This window comes from Lithobates pipiens, unplaced genomic scaffold (genome assembly GCF_037356315.1).
Source record: "Lithobates pipiens isolate NorthernLeopardFrog02 unplaced genomic scaffold, aLitPip1_a1.2 Scaffold_13, whole genome shotgun sequence".
Classification (NCBI taxonomy): Eukaryota; Metazoa; Chordata; class Amphibia; order Anura; family Ranidae; genus Lithobates; species Lithobates pipiens.
Window position 1 is genome coordinate 143372012 of NW_027507718.1, and position 17283 is coordinate 143389294.

The 17283-nt window shown below is 42.1% G+C and overlaps 1 protein-coding gene across 1 annotated transcript in view; it reads left to right on the forward strand.

Annotated features, from left to right (window-relative positions):
* LOC143974374 (complexin-4-like) overlaps nt 1-17283 on the forward strand; it is a 98351-nt gene that overhangs the window by 48111 nt on the left and 32957 nt on the right. The window contains exon 2 of the mRNA XM_077475665.1: nt 4630-4717. Within this exon, the coding sequence (XP_077331791.1) occupies nt 4630-4717 (88 nt within the window). The remainder of the gene's footprint in view (nt 1-4629; nt 4718-17283) is intronic.

Below are 17283 nucleotides of genomic sequence, written 5' to 3' on the forward strand. Positions count from 1 at the left end.
CTTTACACGATAAGGTTAAAACATAAACGGTAACATGCAATTCCTACAATTTTGGAAGGAAAAAGTTGCTTAACATTTATATGGGCTGTATCTGACCACTATTTAAAAAAGAGGAAGGTGTCCAAAGGGTTACCAGTTTATTTGGTTCTTCCTATCAGCAAAGTCCAACAAGATGGGAAGTGGTCCAAACCAAGCTTTGTGTTCGTCCAGGGAGTGTATCAGCGTCTGGGTGTGTGGTTCTCAGGAATCATGTGTGATTCTGTTTTTATATGGTGCTGTGGAATTGTTGAATTGGTACCTTCCCACCTTATGTTTACCATCTCATGATTGGTTGGTTCCAAATATGGGCAGTAACTGTCCTAATTCTCACCCGCCTATTAGTGATCATGGTAAATGTGTAATCAGAATAATGGTGTTTTGTACTATTATGAACTGTATTTTAATATGTTTCATGTTACTGTGATATGGTGAAACTCGCTATGCCTCTTACTAAATACCCTTGAATGTCTACTTTCCAAAAAGGGGTCGTTTGGGGGTATTTATACAGTGCCTTGCGAAAGTATTCAGCCCCCTTGAACTTTTCAACCTTTTGCCACATTTCAGGCCTCAAACATAAAGATATAAAATTAAATTTTTTTGTGAAGAATCACCAACAAGTGGGACACAATTATGAAGTGGAACGAAATCTATTGGATAATTTAAACTTTTTTAGCAAATAAAAAACTGAAAAGTGGTGCGTGCAAAATTATTCGGCCCCTTTACTTTCAGTGCAGCAAACTCACTCCAGAAGTTCAGCGAGGATCTCTGAATGATCCAATGTTGTCCTAAATGACTGATGGTGATAAATAGAATCCACCTGTGTGTAATCAAGTCTCTGTAAAAATGTACCTGCTCTGTGATAGTCTCAGGGTTCTGTTGAAAGCGCAGAGAGCATCATGAAGACCAAGGAACACACCAGGCAGGTCCGTAATACTGTTGTGGAGAAGTTTAAAGCCGGATTTGGATACAAAAAGATTTCTCAAGCTTTAAACATCCCAAGGAGCACTGTGCAAGCGATCATTTTGAAATGGAAGGAGTATCAGACCACTGCAAATCTACCAAGACCTGGTCGTCCCTCTAAACTTTCAGCTCAGACAAGGAGAAGACTGATCAGAGATGCAGCCAAGAGGCCCATGATCACTCTGAATGAACTGCAGAGAACTACAGCTGAGGTGGGAGAGTCTGTCCATAGGACAACAATCAGTCGTGCACTGCACAAATCTGGCCTTTATGGAAGAGTGGCAAGAAGAAAGCCATTTCTCAAAGATATCCATAAAAAGTCTCGTCTAAAGTTTGCCACAAGCCACCTGGGACAAACATGTGGAAGAAGGTGCTCTGGTCAGATGAAACCAAAATCAAACGTTTTGCCCACAATGCAAAACGATATGTTTGGCGTAAAAGCAACACAGCTCATCACCCTCAACATACCATCCCCACTGTCAAACATGGTGGTGGCAGCATCATGGTTTGGGCCTGCTTTTCTTCAGCAGGGACAGGGAAGATGGTTAAAATTGAGGGAAAGATGGATGCAGCCAAATACAGGACCATTCTGGATGAAAACCTGTTGGAGTCTGCAAAAGACCTGAAACTGGGACGAGGATTTTTCTTCCAACAAGACAATGATCCCAAACATACAGCAAAATCTACAAAGGAATGGTTCACAAATAAACGTATCCAGGTGTTAGAATGGCCAAGTCAAAGTCCAGACCTGAATCCAATCGAGAATCTGTGGAAAGAGCTGAAAACTGCTGTTCACAAACGCTCTCCATCCAACCTCACTGAGCTTGAGCTGTTTTGCAAGGAAGAATGGGCAAGAATTTCAGTTTCTCGATGTGCAAAACTGATAGAGACATACTCCAAGCGACTTGCAGCTGTAATCGCAGCAAAAGGTGGCTCTACAAAGTATTAACGCAATTTTTTTATTAGTTAAAAAAGTTTCAAAAATCCAATAGATTTCGTTCCACTTCACAATTGTGTCCCACTTGTTGGTGATTCTTCGCAAAAAATAAAAATTTTATATCTTTATGTTTGAAGCCTGAAATGTGGCAAAAGGTTGAAAAGTTCAAGGGGGCCGAATACTTTCGCAAGGCACTTCCCTGGCTTGTTAGTGTCTCAAGAAATGAGAAATGCTGTCAGTCAGGTGTGATCAATTTTCAGTGATTGGCACCATAGCTTGTAGACTATAACCTTCACACAGACCAAATAATATACACTGATTTGGGATATTTTTTAACAAAAATATGTAGCAGTATACATTTTGGCCCAAATTTATGAAGAAAAATGAGTGATTTGCAGAAACAGAAACAAAGAAAAAATAATTTAAAAAAAGTTTTATTTATAGCACAAAAAAATAAAAAACCCAGAGGTGTTTAACCACTTCACCCCCAGAAAGATTTGCCCCCTAATGACCAGGCCATTTTTTGCGATACGGCACTGCGTCCCTTTAACTGACAATTGCGCAGTCATGCGATGTTGTACACAAACAAAATGTATGTCCTTTTTTTCCCACAAATTGAGTTTTCTTTTGGTGGTATTTGATCACCTCTGCGGTTTTTATTTTTTGCGCTATAAGCAAAAAGAGTGACAATTTTGAAAAAACCCAGTCATTTTTACTTTTTGCTATAATAAATATACCCCCCCCCCCAAAAAAAAAAAATCTACATCAGTTTAGGCCAATATGTATTCTACTACATATTTTTGGTTAAAAAAAATAATAAAAAAATTGCAATAAGTGTATAAATTGGTTTGCGCAAAAGTTATAGCATCTACAAAATAGGGGATATATTTATGTCATTTTTATTCTCCCTCTACTTCCGACAGAATGGGAATCTGTTTGTTGACATTGTGGTTGCCCGTCACGCACATCGGCTCCAGTGTTGTGCCGCGGGCATGCACGCACCCGAACACCCCCTATAGCTCTTGAAGCGCCCGACGTACACCTATGGCAGCTTGCGCAGCTGTGCCAACCTGCCGTAGTATAATGATGGTGGCTGGTCGGCAAGCAATTAAATACCACCAAATGAAAGCTCTATTTGTGTGGAAAAAAAGGACAAAAATTTCATATGGGTACAGTGTTGCATGACTGAGTAGTTGTCTTTCAAAATGTGACAGCACTGAAAGCTGAAAATTGGTCTGGTTAGGAAGGGGGTTTAAGTGCCCAGTGGGCAAGTGGTTAAAGGCAGGCATCCCAATACTTTTGGTAATACAGTGTATAATATATATATATATATATATATATATATATTTTTTTTTTTTTTTTTTTTTTTATTTGAGAACTGACTGTATGTGATAGCTCAGGCTATAGACAAGGAATAAACTTTATATAGTCATTGTATTATAATAATTGTATGTTGGTTTCCACCTGCAAAATAAATGCAGCTTGTGCAGTTAAAGTTGCTAGGAATGGCAGTTAAGAAGACAACATAATGGTTGCCATTAAAAAGGTTGTAAACCCTAAAGGTTTTTCACCTTAATGCATTCTTTGCATTAAGGTGGAAATTCTTTTGTAGTGCAGCAGCCCCCCCCCCCCCCCCCCCCAGAGCCTCCCCTTTTACTTACCTGAACTTAAATGCTCCAGCGACGGGGATGAGCAGAACAGCTCCAGCCGCTGTCTTGGTCCTCATTGGCTGGATTGATAGGCTGTGGTCAAAGTCAGTGACACGGGAGCCAGGGGAGCGGGGCTGAGTCCTACTGTTTGTGTCAATGGACGCAGCAGCTGGACTCGGGAGCATTCCCAGGGAATGCGGAAGAGGAGGATCGGGGCCCTTCTTTTAATAACAAAGGACCCTTTACAACCCCTTTAAGTACACTATAAATATTTATTTGGATATTTTATCTGATTATAAGGCCATGAAAACCTGGACTGCTAGGTGTTCTTAAACTTAATATTTTCCTTTTCCTCAAGGTTTCTTTTAATTTAATAAATATACTATATCCTGCATCAAGTATTTTATTGCACATAGCTAAGAACTCTAGTAAGTAAGATGGCAGGAAATTGTTCAGAGATTGTTTCTGGTCTGTGTTCCAAAATCTCAAGATGTATTGTATTGTGCATAAAGGTATAAAGAGTGATTATATACATTTCATCTGACTGCTTCATGTTTAAATAGAACTGTTGTAACTGCTTAACTCCAACACCACATGGTATAAATTATATATTGTACATTGTATGATGAGTGTATACAACTTTATTCTTCTCAGTCATGCAAATGCAACCTACGCACTGATATTTACTCATTTTTTATTTTTTTTATTGTGTCACGGTAATCCATTCTTTGAAAAGGTGAAATCACTAAGTAATTTGTAAATCTACATTGCGGTCAAAATATGTAGCTAATTACTATCCAATAGCCAAAAGGGATCTCTACAAAGCAAATAAAGCAGTTTCTTTTTTGCCCTGATGGCTTTTAGCCAGGGGCAAGAGAAGCCTTTAAAGAGGTGCAGTATAAAACCTCGACAACTATAAATGATACATGATCCAAACATAAAACCTCCACTTTCATAAAGTTACATCTGTCCAAAGTCATAAGAAAGTTTGCCTATGCTTTCTTCCCATATGTTGTTTAAATGACTACTGATATGTTTACACAGGATAGAACGGGACCATGCCTTTGCACAGAAGAAAGCAGAGAGGGCAACAGTCAGAATGCATATGAGAGACAAGTACAGACTGCCACAGGTAAAAATAGTTTTCTAGCATCTGTGTTAAAGCTGTGTGCTTACATTCAACAAAACATGTCTTAAAGAAAGTTCTGGTCTGAATAAATATTTCTGCCATTTCTAATCACAGACCTGTTCAGATCTTAACATTGAATATGTTTGTCCAAACCTGGGAAGTCTAATAATAAATAGATTAGCTCATCTCACATTTGTTTATTCTCCAAACAGCGAGCCACAGTGGGTCGCTTTTCAGAATGCACTTAAGCAGCTGCCGTCTGCTGGGTAGGTTTGACAGGCAGTGCTGCCGGTTAACCTTACATGCCACATTAAATTTGCCTTGTATGTGAACAGCCCACTCCAGCTATATTGTAGACTTTAGGGGGACAGTAAAGACAGGGGGTTAAGCCCCCTGGCTGCCTGCATAAAAGAGACCTTAACTAGGGATGAAGGATTGAAATTCACCACATTTATTTTTAAAGCAAAATTGTTGGTGAAACGGCCTAAATTTTGCCATGTGGACTCCCTAGGCCAGTGATGACGAACCTTGGCACCCCAGATGTTTTGGAACTATATTTCCCATGATGCTCAACTACACTGCAGAGTACAAGAGCATCATGGGAAATGTAGTTCCAAAACATGTACCTCCCACTGATTGGTAGTTCCTGATTGGCTGGATGGCCAAATATAAATAATGGAAAACAAAAAAAAGAAAAAGAATGCAGTCACCACATTCGGAATTTTGGTTGGAAAAAGCTCTGATGGTTTTTCTGATGAGATTTCACTCAAGCTGTCTTGCATACACATGGTCACACCAAATTCCAATCATCAAGAATGCGGTGACGTACAACATGACTAGAATAAGGAAGTTCAATACCCAGTGCACCAATCTTTGGGCTCCTTCTGCTAATCTCGGGTTAGTTGATGTTTGGTGACAGACGATTTTCGCTTTTCAGACTCGTGCTTATTCTGATCCTTTTACTGCTGTTCAGTTTGTGCTTGTGGGTTTGTATCTTGTTTTCAGTGCATGTAGTCAGTTCGTATCTGTTTTTCAGTGCTTTCTTGTCAGCTCCTTTCTGATTTTCAGCTCACTCTTCACAGGTCTTGCTGTCCTTTGATGCATTCTGTTAAGTTCGTTCTGACCAGCCGACCGTTTTGAAGCCATGTTGCAGTTACGTACTCATTGTAGAGTTCATGCTATGTGGGGGCTTGGTGTTGGAGTTCTTGCTTTGACCCAAGCCCAGTCCATGAACAGGGTGGGGAGGAGTTCATGGACCAAAAATTGGTTACTCCAGCGTAACCAGTTTTCACATATACCTCTGCTGTGTGAGATCCAGGAGAATAAACCTGATGATTTCAGGAATTTTCTCCGGATGAAGGAATCCATTTTTAACCATTTGTTGGCTTTGCTCACCCCTTATATTAGCAGGCAGGATACCTGCATGCGGCAAGCCATCACTCCCGGGCAGAGGCTAGTCGCCACCTTGCGGTACTTGGCGACGGGGAGAAGTCTATAGGACCTCAAGTTCTCTACAGGCATCTCCCCCCAGGCTTTGGGGATCATTATTCCAGAGACCTGTTCTGCTATTATTCAGGCCATGCAGAAGGACTATATTAGGGTAAGTTTTATATCTTTTAACCACTTACAGACTGCCCCGCCACAGTTTTACGGCAGCTGTTTGAAGGAGGATATCGTTGTTATGGCAGCAGCTAGCTGCCATAACCCCAGTATCCCCTTCTTCAGGGGACAGTCCTCTACAAGATAAAAGTAGTCTTTGCGGCAGATTCGGTGGCTACCGCCGATCGTGCATGCGCATTGTGACGGCAGTAGCTGAGAAGCAAATTACGCTGTCATGGTTGGGCCGCTGATGTCATGGAAACGAATGACGTTGGCGGACCCCGCCCATAACACCGGAGGTGGCCAATCAGGGGAGGAGGGCCAGAGGAAAGAAGTGAATAGGATAAGAGCAAGCCGCCGTAGTGTAGGAAAACTAGTGATGAAAACAAAAAGGCAGTGACAGTGAGTGAGAAAAGAAAATGGAAAAAATAAACAGTGGAAGAAAATAAAGGAGAAAAGAAGTGAGACCACGGAGTTGTGAAAAACAAAACTAAAGAAATAGACAGTAAAAGAAATAAAGGAAGAAAAGAGGGGGCAGAAAGGAATGAGGGAATTTAAACCTAGATGGAAGACAAAGTGGATGGAAAAGGAAGAGAACGAGAGGAAGAGAAAAAGAAAAGGAAAATACAAAAGAAAAAGAGAAAAAAGGGGAGAAGAAAAGGAAAGGAGAAAAAGGAGACGCGAGAATAAAAAAAAAAAAACTGGGGGAGAGAAGGGAAACAAAAAGGGATGAGGGGATAGAAAATAAAGGGGGGAAGGGGGGGTTATTAACCACAATAATGCAGGGGACCTGGAGGGCTCAATTCAAAAAAAGGTAAAAAAATCTAATTATATAAAATTTAAAATACACAAATTGCAGGGAGAGTTTTGGTTACGGTAGTCGCCACAGTAACATAGTAATCTCTGGAACATAAAAGTACATGAGTTACAGGGAAGATGGGGGTGAGGTAGTCACCCCACTCATATTGTAATCCCCAAAAGGATGCCATAGGTCCATCATCAAAACAGGATAATTTGGAAAAAAGAAAAAAAGAAGGAGAAAAAAACTCCATGGTCAAAGGAGAAAAGTACGATCATCATTCCAGTAAAGAACACAGGTCCGTTATTTCTCATTCAAAAAACATGTAAACGATAGGTTGGTATTCAGTCCTCTAGGATGCACCGTGCCCAGGGTGTGGGTCCAATAGGCTTCACGTTGTATTAGTTGGCGGTCACGGTCACCACCTCTGATGGGCTGTTGAACATGTTCTATGACCATACCTCTCAGTTTGTGCGTTTGATGTTTGTGTTCGAAAAAAAATTGCACAGCAACTGGTTTAGTGTAGTCAACCTGCTTACCTTCCTCCATCTTGGACAGGGCAACTCTGATGTTGTTTCTGTGTTTTTGGAATCTCCTTTTCAAAAGGGTCAGTCGTTTTGCCAACATAAGTAAGTGCATACAGAAAATAAAAATAAAAAATTGAACACTGCGCTATCCAAATATAAAAAAGCTGCTAACACACCCAAATGGATATTTCAAGGTAAAAAATTTGCAATGTATACAAAAGTGTAGCGCTAAACAAGAAAAAGTGCAAAAATTGTATAAACTTTATATAATACCCCACGTGCTACCCCCCAGGGCTGCCACAATGTTCCTTATGATGAGAACATTGATCTGGATAGACACCAAGATTATATTAAATAAAACAATCTATCACTTAGAATTGTGTATATACAAACAATTCACACATAAAGTTGTGCTGCTTTGTGCTCCAAAAACCAAATATTCAATAGTCCAAACAGAAAAAAAAAAGCAAAAGGTCCGTAAAGTCTCTTTAAATAGAGTGATCGAATCCCACGTGTGTAGTCAGATTCACATTCCACCTTCATTATAAATGGATGACAATCCCACCACCAATATGGATGCGGGCTTACCAGACATATTTGACCCAAACTAATATATATTCGAAGGATCACACAGGCTTATGTAGTCACAGTAGGGATTCACATTTGCGAAGTTTGAATCACCAGGAAAACACCAAAACGATCACTCCATCCATATAATGGATAATAATAGATTTTCTCCAACTGTATGGTCCAGCTCAGAACATTGGACACATGAAATAAGAAAATGGGACCATATAGTGTAATTCCATAAAAAAAACAAGTTTAATAAAAATAATGATAACAAACTCACATTTATGAAGTAAATCAAGCACTTTTTCAACTAAAAATCGGCTGCAGTAGAGTCCCGGCATGTTTCGTCCTCATAGACATCGTCTTGTTTAGCGCTACACTTTTGTATACAACATAAGTGAGTGCGCATGGGCATTTAAGGATGTAGATGCAATAGTCAGTGTTGCAGTTCAGGTACTCTTTTATGCGATAGCGGTTGCCCTTGTGTGGGTGCATAAAAGATTCACCGCATATAAGGGAATTGCAAATATTGCAGTTGTGGCATTTGTTGCAACCGGTCTTCTGGGAGGTTTTTGGTATGGTTTTGGCATATTTTTGTCCAGGATCAGCTTGTACAAGGAAGTCACAAAGAGTTTTGTTGCATCTATGTGCAATAAGGGGTACCGTTTTCAGTTCATATGCCAGTTCGCTGTCAGCTCGTAGAATGTGTAGGTTTTTAGTAATGGTCTGTTTAATGTAATCAGATTCGTGATTGAATGTATGTATGACCAATGGCCGATCGAGGGGCCCAGAGGGCTTGGTACGAGTAATCTCGATCTTGGTTAATGCGTGGTCAAGGACCTCAGCAGGATACCCCCATTCCAGAAACATCTTGTTTAGCTGCCGTAACTTGTCAGAACAGATCCGTGACACTCATATAAACTGGGATATCGGCAGACTATTCAAAAGATGTTTGAGATGTGCACTCTGATCGTGCAGAAGCGTGTTTCTGTCAGTGGGTTTTGTGAAGAGAGATGTGATCAGAGATCCCTGAGAGTTAGTGATCATTACATCCAAGAATGATGAAATTTCAGGTGTGAACACGACCCCTGTGAAGATACTATTCAGAAAGTCAACAAAATCAAAAAACAAGAGTCCTCCTCAGTCCAGATAAGAAAAATATCATCAATGTATCTAAACCAACATTTGATGTGGTTGGTGAAGGCATCAGACAGGTAAATGTAGCGTTCCTCACGCAGGCCCACATAGATATTGGCAAAGGATGGGGCCGCTGAGCTCCCCATGGCTGTGCCTCGGATCTGTGCATACTTAGTGCCCTCAAACGTAAAGTAGTTATTTGAAAGTACAAAGTCAAGATGCAATTTTGAAGTGTGACATGTTGGGTATCAATTTACTCAGCATAACATTATCTTTCACAATATAAAAAAATTAATTTTACTGCTGTCTTATTTTTTTGTTTAAAAAAGTGAATTTTTTTCCAAAAAAGTGCGCTTGTAAGACCATTGTGCAAATATGGTGTAAAAAAAAAATTCCAATTACCGCCATTTTATTCTCTAGGGTGTAAAAAAAACAATACATAATGTTTGGGGGTTCCAAGTAATTTTCTAGCAAAAAAAAAACTGTTTTAAACATGTAAACACCAAAATCTCAAAACGAGGCTGGTTCTCAAGTGGTTAACATCACATTATATGTATGCTAATGTTTTGTATTTCTTTCATCATTCCATAATTACCCTGGTTTTAATATGCTGTGAGTGTCCCCTTTGTCTTCATGCATGCTTGAATCTTTTAATCCCCTTTTTTTGGCTTAAATGCATATTTGCCTTCACTAACCTCCTGCATGCTATCCTGGGCCCATACACACCTGGCCTAGTCACTTAAACAATGTATTTTGTCAGCTTCATTGTACTGCTTTACCCTAAACACCCCTATAATGTGTACAAATGTTATTGTTGTCCTTAAATTCATGCAGAGTGTCAGAGGCTTTTTTGGACTCTCAAAAACTCATTTGGAATCCCCCCCCCCCTCAGAATTTTGACAATGGGCCATCAGAGGGGGTGAGGAATCTGATAAGTGGACCTTATTTTTTTGTCTTTAAAAAAGGCATTAAAATCAATGTTATACTGATGTTGGCCAAGAATATTTGTGTCTAATCTGCTTGCAATGTTTATGTGCAAAATTACTGTTCTTTTTTCTGTTTGGATTCCACAGTTTCCTTCCAACGCTACATGAATGGCAGACTGTGGCATCTCACTTTGCCCATCTTTGGGACTTTCCCAACTGCGGAGGGGCAAAAGATGGGAAGCACATTCACATCATCCCAACCCCCTCATTCGAGGTCATACTATTTTAACTATAAGGGGTTTCATAGTATCGCGTTGATGGCGGTGGTGTCGGTGACATACGAGTTTCTCTATGTGGACATGGGGAAGAATGGCCAGATGTCAGATGGTGGAGTCTTTGCTCAGACTGAGTTCTACGGACTTCTCCAGACTGGTGGCTCGGGATTGCCACCTGCGGAAGAGAACATTGAAGAACTTCCGTTTGTTTTTATTGCTGATGAAGCATTTGGTCTGGCCAAATACGTGATGAGGCCATTCCCCCAGAGGATCCTCACCCCAGAGAAGAGGGATTTTAATTACCAGCTGGCCAAAGCCTGAAGAGTCGTGAATACCTTTGGGATAATCGCCAGACAGCTCTGCCTATTTCTAGCGGCAATCAACCTGCCAGAGTACTAACTGAACCACATTGTTTTATGCTGCTGCATCCTGCACAACTTTTTAAAAAGAAATGCTCCAGACCAGACTTCGTTAACCAACACTGATGGCCCTGGAAGCTGTCTGTCCTGGCTTGCCCCCCCCCCCCCAAAGCACCCGTGAAGTGTGTGAAAAATATGTAGAATATTTTACGGGTAGGGAGCCATTGATATGCCAGCTAAGGCCTCATTCCCACGAGGCAGATCCGCTTCCACGGAGTCCGCCTCTGTCCGCCAACTCAGCGGGAGGTCTCTCCATTGATCTCCGCTGAGCCGGCGAACGACAGGTCCCTCTCTGCTCACTGAGCTGGGAGGGGCTTGTTGAGCGCCACTGGTTCCTATGGAGAGATTGGATGAAAATGGACAGCATGTCTGTTTTCATCAGATGTCACCCGATCCGATAGCGACGGGTCCGGATGTAGGGCCGAGCATCTGCTTTTGGCGGATCAGACCGGGTGGGATGTCAGCAGATCTCATTATGCTCCTTTTTATACATGTTCCTCAAGATCCCAATTTTCTTTTCCAAGAACACGATGGTTGCATCGGGGACCCGAGTCTTCGCAAATTCCAGAATTTTCTCCAGCGTTGACCCCCTAGCTTGTTTATTATAATATAAGCTGTGTTTCACCTCCCACAACTTCCTCATCTCCCTGTATTTGTCTATGAAACTGGCAATGAATTCACGGCCAGGCGACGTGGCTCTTGTGGTGGGAGGGCGTCATATGTCGTCCTCCCATTTAAACAGGGAGTGCGTGCGCATCCCTGTTCCTTCGGTGGCGGTGTGTCCCGGAGACACCACTCGCCACCAAGGGGGGTGTACAGCCATTGGGTATGGCTGTTTACCACATGATCGGCCGTGATGAAGTCACGGCCGATCACAGATAGTTCCATCCCCACTGTGCACGGCACATGCGCGTGATCGCGCTGCACGCGCGCATCGGTGGCGCCATGTTCCCGGGAACACTGCTAGTCACCGACGCTGGTAAATAGCCATTGGCCAGCTGTTTACCCACGTGATGGGCTGTGATCCTTTCACACGTGATCACTAAATGTAAATATACCGCATTAACGAGATGTTACCGGGTTCTCCTCCTCACACATCGATCGCGTGTGAGAAGGAGATTGTGGTAACATCTCGTTACCGCCTACTGTACACACCAATCACACTAATTGCCCCCACAATAAAGAGGACCGGTCACCACCCATCATAGTACCTGTCACTCACAGTCCATCTGAGTACCTGCCACACTCCATCAGAGTACCCGAGTACCTGTCATAGTCCATCAGAGTACCCAAGTACCTGTCACAGTCCATCAGAGTACCTGTCACAATCCATATGAGTATTTGTCACAGTTCATCTGAGTACCCGAGTACCTGTCACAATCCATATGAGTACCTGAGTCCCTATCACCACCCTTCAGAGTACCCGAATACCAGTCACCAGGCCATCAGAGTACCTGAGTACCTGTCATCAGGCCATCAGAGTACCCGAGTACCTGTCACCAGCCCATCAGAGTACCCGAGTACCTATCTGCAGCCTATCAGCGTACCCGAGTACCTATTTGCAGCCCATGCCTCATAGAATATATGTTGGGGTGTTTTTTTTTCCAAAATGGGGTCATTTTGTGCTTAATTTCACTGTCCTGGTTCTCCTGGACCTTCAAAATTGTGATAGGTAGGAATGAAATGAGATGTGTAATTTATGCTCGTAGAACGCCTGAAGGTACTACTTCAATGTTGGGCCTCTGTATGCGGTCAGGCTGTGTAAAAGTCTCACACATGTGGTATCGCCATACTCAGGAAGAGTAGCAGAATGTGTTTTGGGGTGTAATTTTTGCTATATACATGCTATGTGTTAGAAATATCTTATAAATGGACAACTTTGTGTAAAAAAAAAAAATGTGTTTTTATTTTTTTCCCACATTTTCCAAAAACTTCTGGAAAAAAATGAACCGTTCAAAAGACTCATTCTGCCTCATAGATTATACATTGGGGTGTTTGCTTTCCAAAATGGGGTAATTTTGTGGGCAATTACATTGTCCTGGTGCTCCAGGGCCTTCAAAAGTGTAATAGGTGGTTGAGAAATGAGATGTGTAATTTATGCTCGTAGAACGCCTGATGGTGCTACTTCAATGTTGCTGCTCTGTATGTGGCCAGGCTGTGTAAAAGTCTCACACATGTGGTATCACCATACTCGGGAAGAGTAGCAGAATGTATTTTGGGGTGTAATTTGTTGTATGCGTATGCTGTGTGTGAGAAATAACCTGATAATATGACAATTTTGTAAAAAATAAAATAAAACAAATCTTAATTTTGCAAAGAATTGTGGGAAAAAATGACAACTTAAAAAACTCACCATGCTACTTACCTAATACCTTGGAATGTCTACTTTCTAAAAAGCGCAACTGCCTCAGGCGACCTGGACACAACCGCTGCGGTGACTTGCAAAACAACTTCTCTATAGAAGTCAATGCAAGTCACCTCAAGTCGCCACCCAAAGTCGTACAGGAATCTTTTTCTAAGTCGGAGCGACTTGTGTCGCTCCGATTAGAATGGTTCCATTGTACAGAATGGGACACGACTTGTCAGGCAGCTAAGTCACCTGACAAGTCGTCCCAGTGTGAACCGGCCCTTAGTGTCTCAAGAAATGAAATACACCTGATGTACTGAAGGCCTAATCAAATGTGATACATTTTCAGTTATTGGTACCATAGTTTGTAGACTCTATAACTTTCACAAAGACCAAATAATATACACTAATGTGGGTTATTTTTACCAAGGATATGTAGCAGTATAAATTTTGGCCAAAATTTATGAAGAAAAATTACTAGTTAGCAACATTTTATGACAGAAACTAAGAAAAAGGCATTTTTTTCACAAAATGTAAGTTTTTTATGTATAGCACAAAAAATAAAAAAACCCACTAGTGATTAAATACCACTAAAAGAAAGCTCTATTTGTGTGGAAAAAAGGAAGCAAGTTTCATATGGGTACAGTGTTGCCTGAAAACTTTCAGCTGAAAGCTGAAAATTGGTCTGGTCGGGAAGGGGGTGTAAGTGCACTGTATCGAGGTGGTTAAAGTGATTCATATTTGCTGTAAGACAATACACAAGACCAAAACACTAATGTCAGCCTTAACGCTCATAATATTATCCCAATATATGCCTCAAACTTGAATCAGTATAGGCCACTGATGTCCCAAGTTAAAATGTTACCTTCATTAGAACGTTTGTCCTCCTTCCTCCGCACACAGAATGTACATACGACACACGCGTGCCAACTTTATATACACTGCAGCGGTGTGAAACTCCGCCCACTTCGCCCACCCCTGACATTCTAGAATATTCCCTGACCTTTCACTTCGGTGCACAGTAGGAGCGACATGGCGGAAACACAGCAGGTGTGTGATTGGAGTCAGAATGTGGAGGAGGAAAGCCCGGAGGCCGAAACATCCTGATCCCTGAGGCAAAGATTTAAGGCTTCAAATATCAAATATGGCCTTTCTGGAGATGGTGGATATCTTGAGGAAGAACGACAATGATGGCAAGAATGGACCGTACACCAACCCGAATGTGAGAAAGGCCAAAATCATGACAAAAGTTGTGAAGAGTCTGCACCCAAATTTTGTGCTACGAAGATCAAAGGAGCAAATGAGGAAACGTCAGACCTGAAACTGAGGGAGCAGGATCAGTATAGAAGGATTAATCTAAATCAGTAGGCTCCTATGCTCCTCCAACCATCTCCTCTTCTGTAGTCAGTTCAAAGTGCATGAGGAAAAAAAACTCCAATAGTGCTTGAATTGTTTAAAAACTTTCCAAATTTTTAATAAATAGTGCAAGGTACTCACATAATATAGGTGCTTGCAGCGCACCAAACTGTAGCAAATAAATAGGCAGTGTATGTATCGCACAGAGCCCCACATCCACTATCTCCCGAGTAGATGCTAACACCGGGTTTGAGCCTGAGTGCCTTCACCGTCTTAGACCCTCCCCTATGCATATCGACACAGCTTCACGTTTCTTCCTAAGAAGGATCTCTGTTGGACGGGATGGATCTATAGGATCTAGGGCTGTCTATATATACACAATTGAAATGCCTCCATTTTGTTGTAGTCCAGACCAGCACCATTTTCCCATAGTCCTACTACATATGAAACTATCAGAGGTAAATGCAAGCTGCCACAATATTATTGTTCTTTAAATACAAATTATATCATATTCCTTTATTAATATATGACGTCTAAATATTAACAATAGGATGTATGCCTGTAGGCAAACACACTGGTAAATATATGCAATGGACAAAATGTGTCTATATAATTACTGAATACATCAAAATAAAATATAAAATTACATATGTATATACAGTAGATTATATGACAAGTGGTAGGTATGAGCTCCCCTAGTAATATAAACTGACCACCAATCATTTAAAATAAATGAAATAAAATTTAAAAAATATATCAAATTGAATAAAATTAAAAACCATAACCTCCCCCCAAATAACCTGCTATATGAACGCATACATGCCTCAACCACATCAGCCAATCTAATCTAAATAAACGAATCAGGGATTCTCAAAAGAAAACATCAGAATATCAGAGATAACCTATATAACAGACCCAAGGGGTATAAGAAGAGATATAACTGCATCTTTAAAACCACACAAAAAATAGTTCCTATCCTAAATAATGGATTTAAAGGTCACTCAGAAAACATCCGAGGTCAAAATCCATATTTAATCCACTCGCCACTAACAATCCTAGCTGGTGTATCCACCACAATTCCCGTTTGCTCATGTCCCTTAGACAATTGTTTTCCAATCCTCTGGGATCTTGATTAGGTTTGTCCTTAAAGTGTACCAACAAATAATGCTTGTCAAATCCCTTACTAATATTTATGAGATGTTCTTTAATCCTCTCCTTTAAAATCAGGGCTGTGTTTAGCGCAGGGCAGATGGGGAAGCTGCCCTGGGCCCTGTCATTGTTGTGGGGCCCAAAGCAGCTGCTCCGTGAGCCCACAAATGGTTTTCCCGGTGTAGCCAAGAAGCCAATTCCAGGGGTGGACTGACCATTTGAACATTTTTTGCAGACAGCAGGGGGCTCCATCTTGTTTTTTTCTTATTGAATTGCCATGCCATCTGCCAGAACAATAGAGAGCCGGCCTTGACCTTCTCATCTGCCTCACCACCACTACCAGCCCAGACTCGGTCCCCAGCTACGAACATTAAATCTCACATCACACTGGATTGGCAGTCTTGTGACTAGCGGTAGGCCAATGTACTCTTCAGGTGGTACACATGGAAGGGACTCGTAGGGAGAAGGCTGCTGGACTCACATTACAGGTGCCTGTCTGGGGGTGCGGGGATATAGTGGCCTGCAGGTGAGACGTGTGCTGTTGTTGCTGTTGGGAGAGGGAGCCGCACCCTGGAGGAGCTGGCAAGTGTCAACCAAACCCCATCACACCCTGTGTACACCAGCCTGCATCTGTCACCACCCATCATATGTCTGTATTGTGTACAGTCACACCCAGGGCTCTGTCACCCTCCTGTCAGCAGCCAACTCTGTCTAATGTATGCTTGTTCTTCCCCCTCCCTCTGTCAAAGCAGAGCAAGCAGCCAATCAGAGGAGACTTGAGGGGCATGATGGGTCATGTAGTTCCAAAGGAATGAACTATTCACTGAAGTCCATAGTGCCTGACTATACCCTGCATTTAAAGAAGGAGGGAGCAAGATTTGCCCAGGCAAAAATTTACCAGGATAGTGCTGTGTTCTGGGGGAGTTAGTGAGAGGAACGTGTGGTACAGTTCCTCCCCAGAGAGACCGATCTGCTGAAAAACAACCAGGCAAGTACCATATGGGGGGAGACTGCAAGAGCGAAAGGACCATGTTGCAGAGCCACTGCCAGGCTACAAACCTTGCTGCACTGCCTACTGTAGTAGTCACGGGCAGGGGCGGGCTGGGCAGGGGGGCAGGGTTTCAATTTCCCCCAACTATATATCCAAAACAGCCGGTGGCCTGCTTAATGCCAATTAAATTTTTTCTCTGAGGAAGTCGGGCCAGGGGCATTCTGGGAGTTGTAGTCCAAGCATGCTCAAGCTCCTGGTGGGGGGAGAACTAAGAGCAGCGCAACACAGCCAGGAAACTACAACTCCCAGAGCTTGGAGGCAGGCAGAGGCAGCAGGGCGCATCAGGAAGTCGGGACCCAAGTGACTGTCTCGGGCTGCAATTTTACTTGACCCCAGGAAAGGAGCAAACACCCAGGACCGAAGGAGGCCATGCAAGGACCTGGTGAACTGGCATGGCCAGCTGCCATTGCTGAG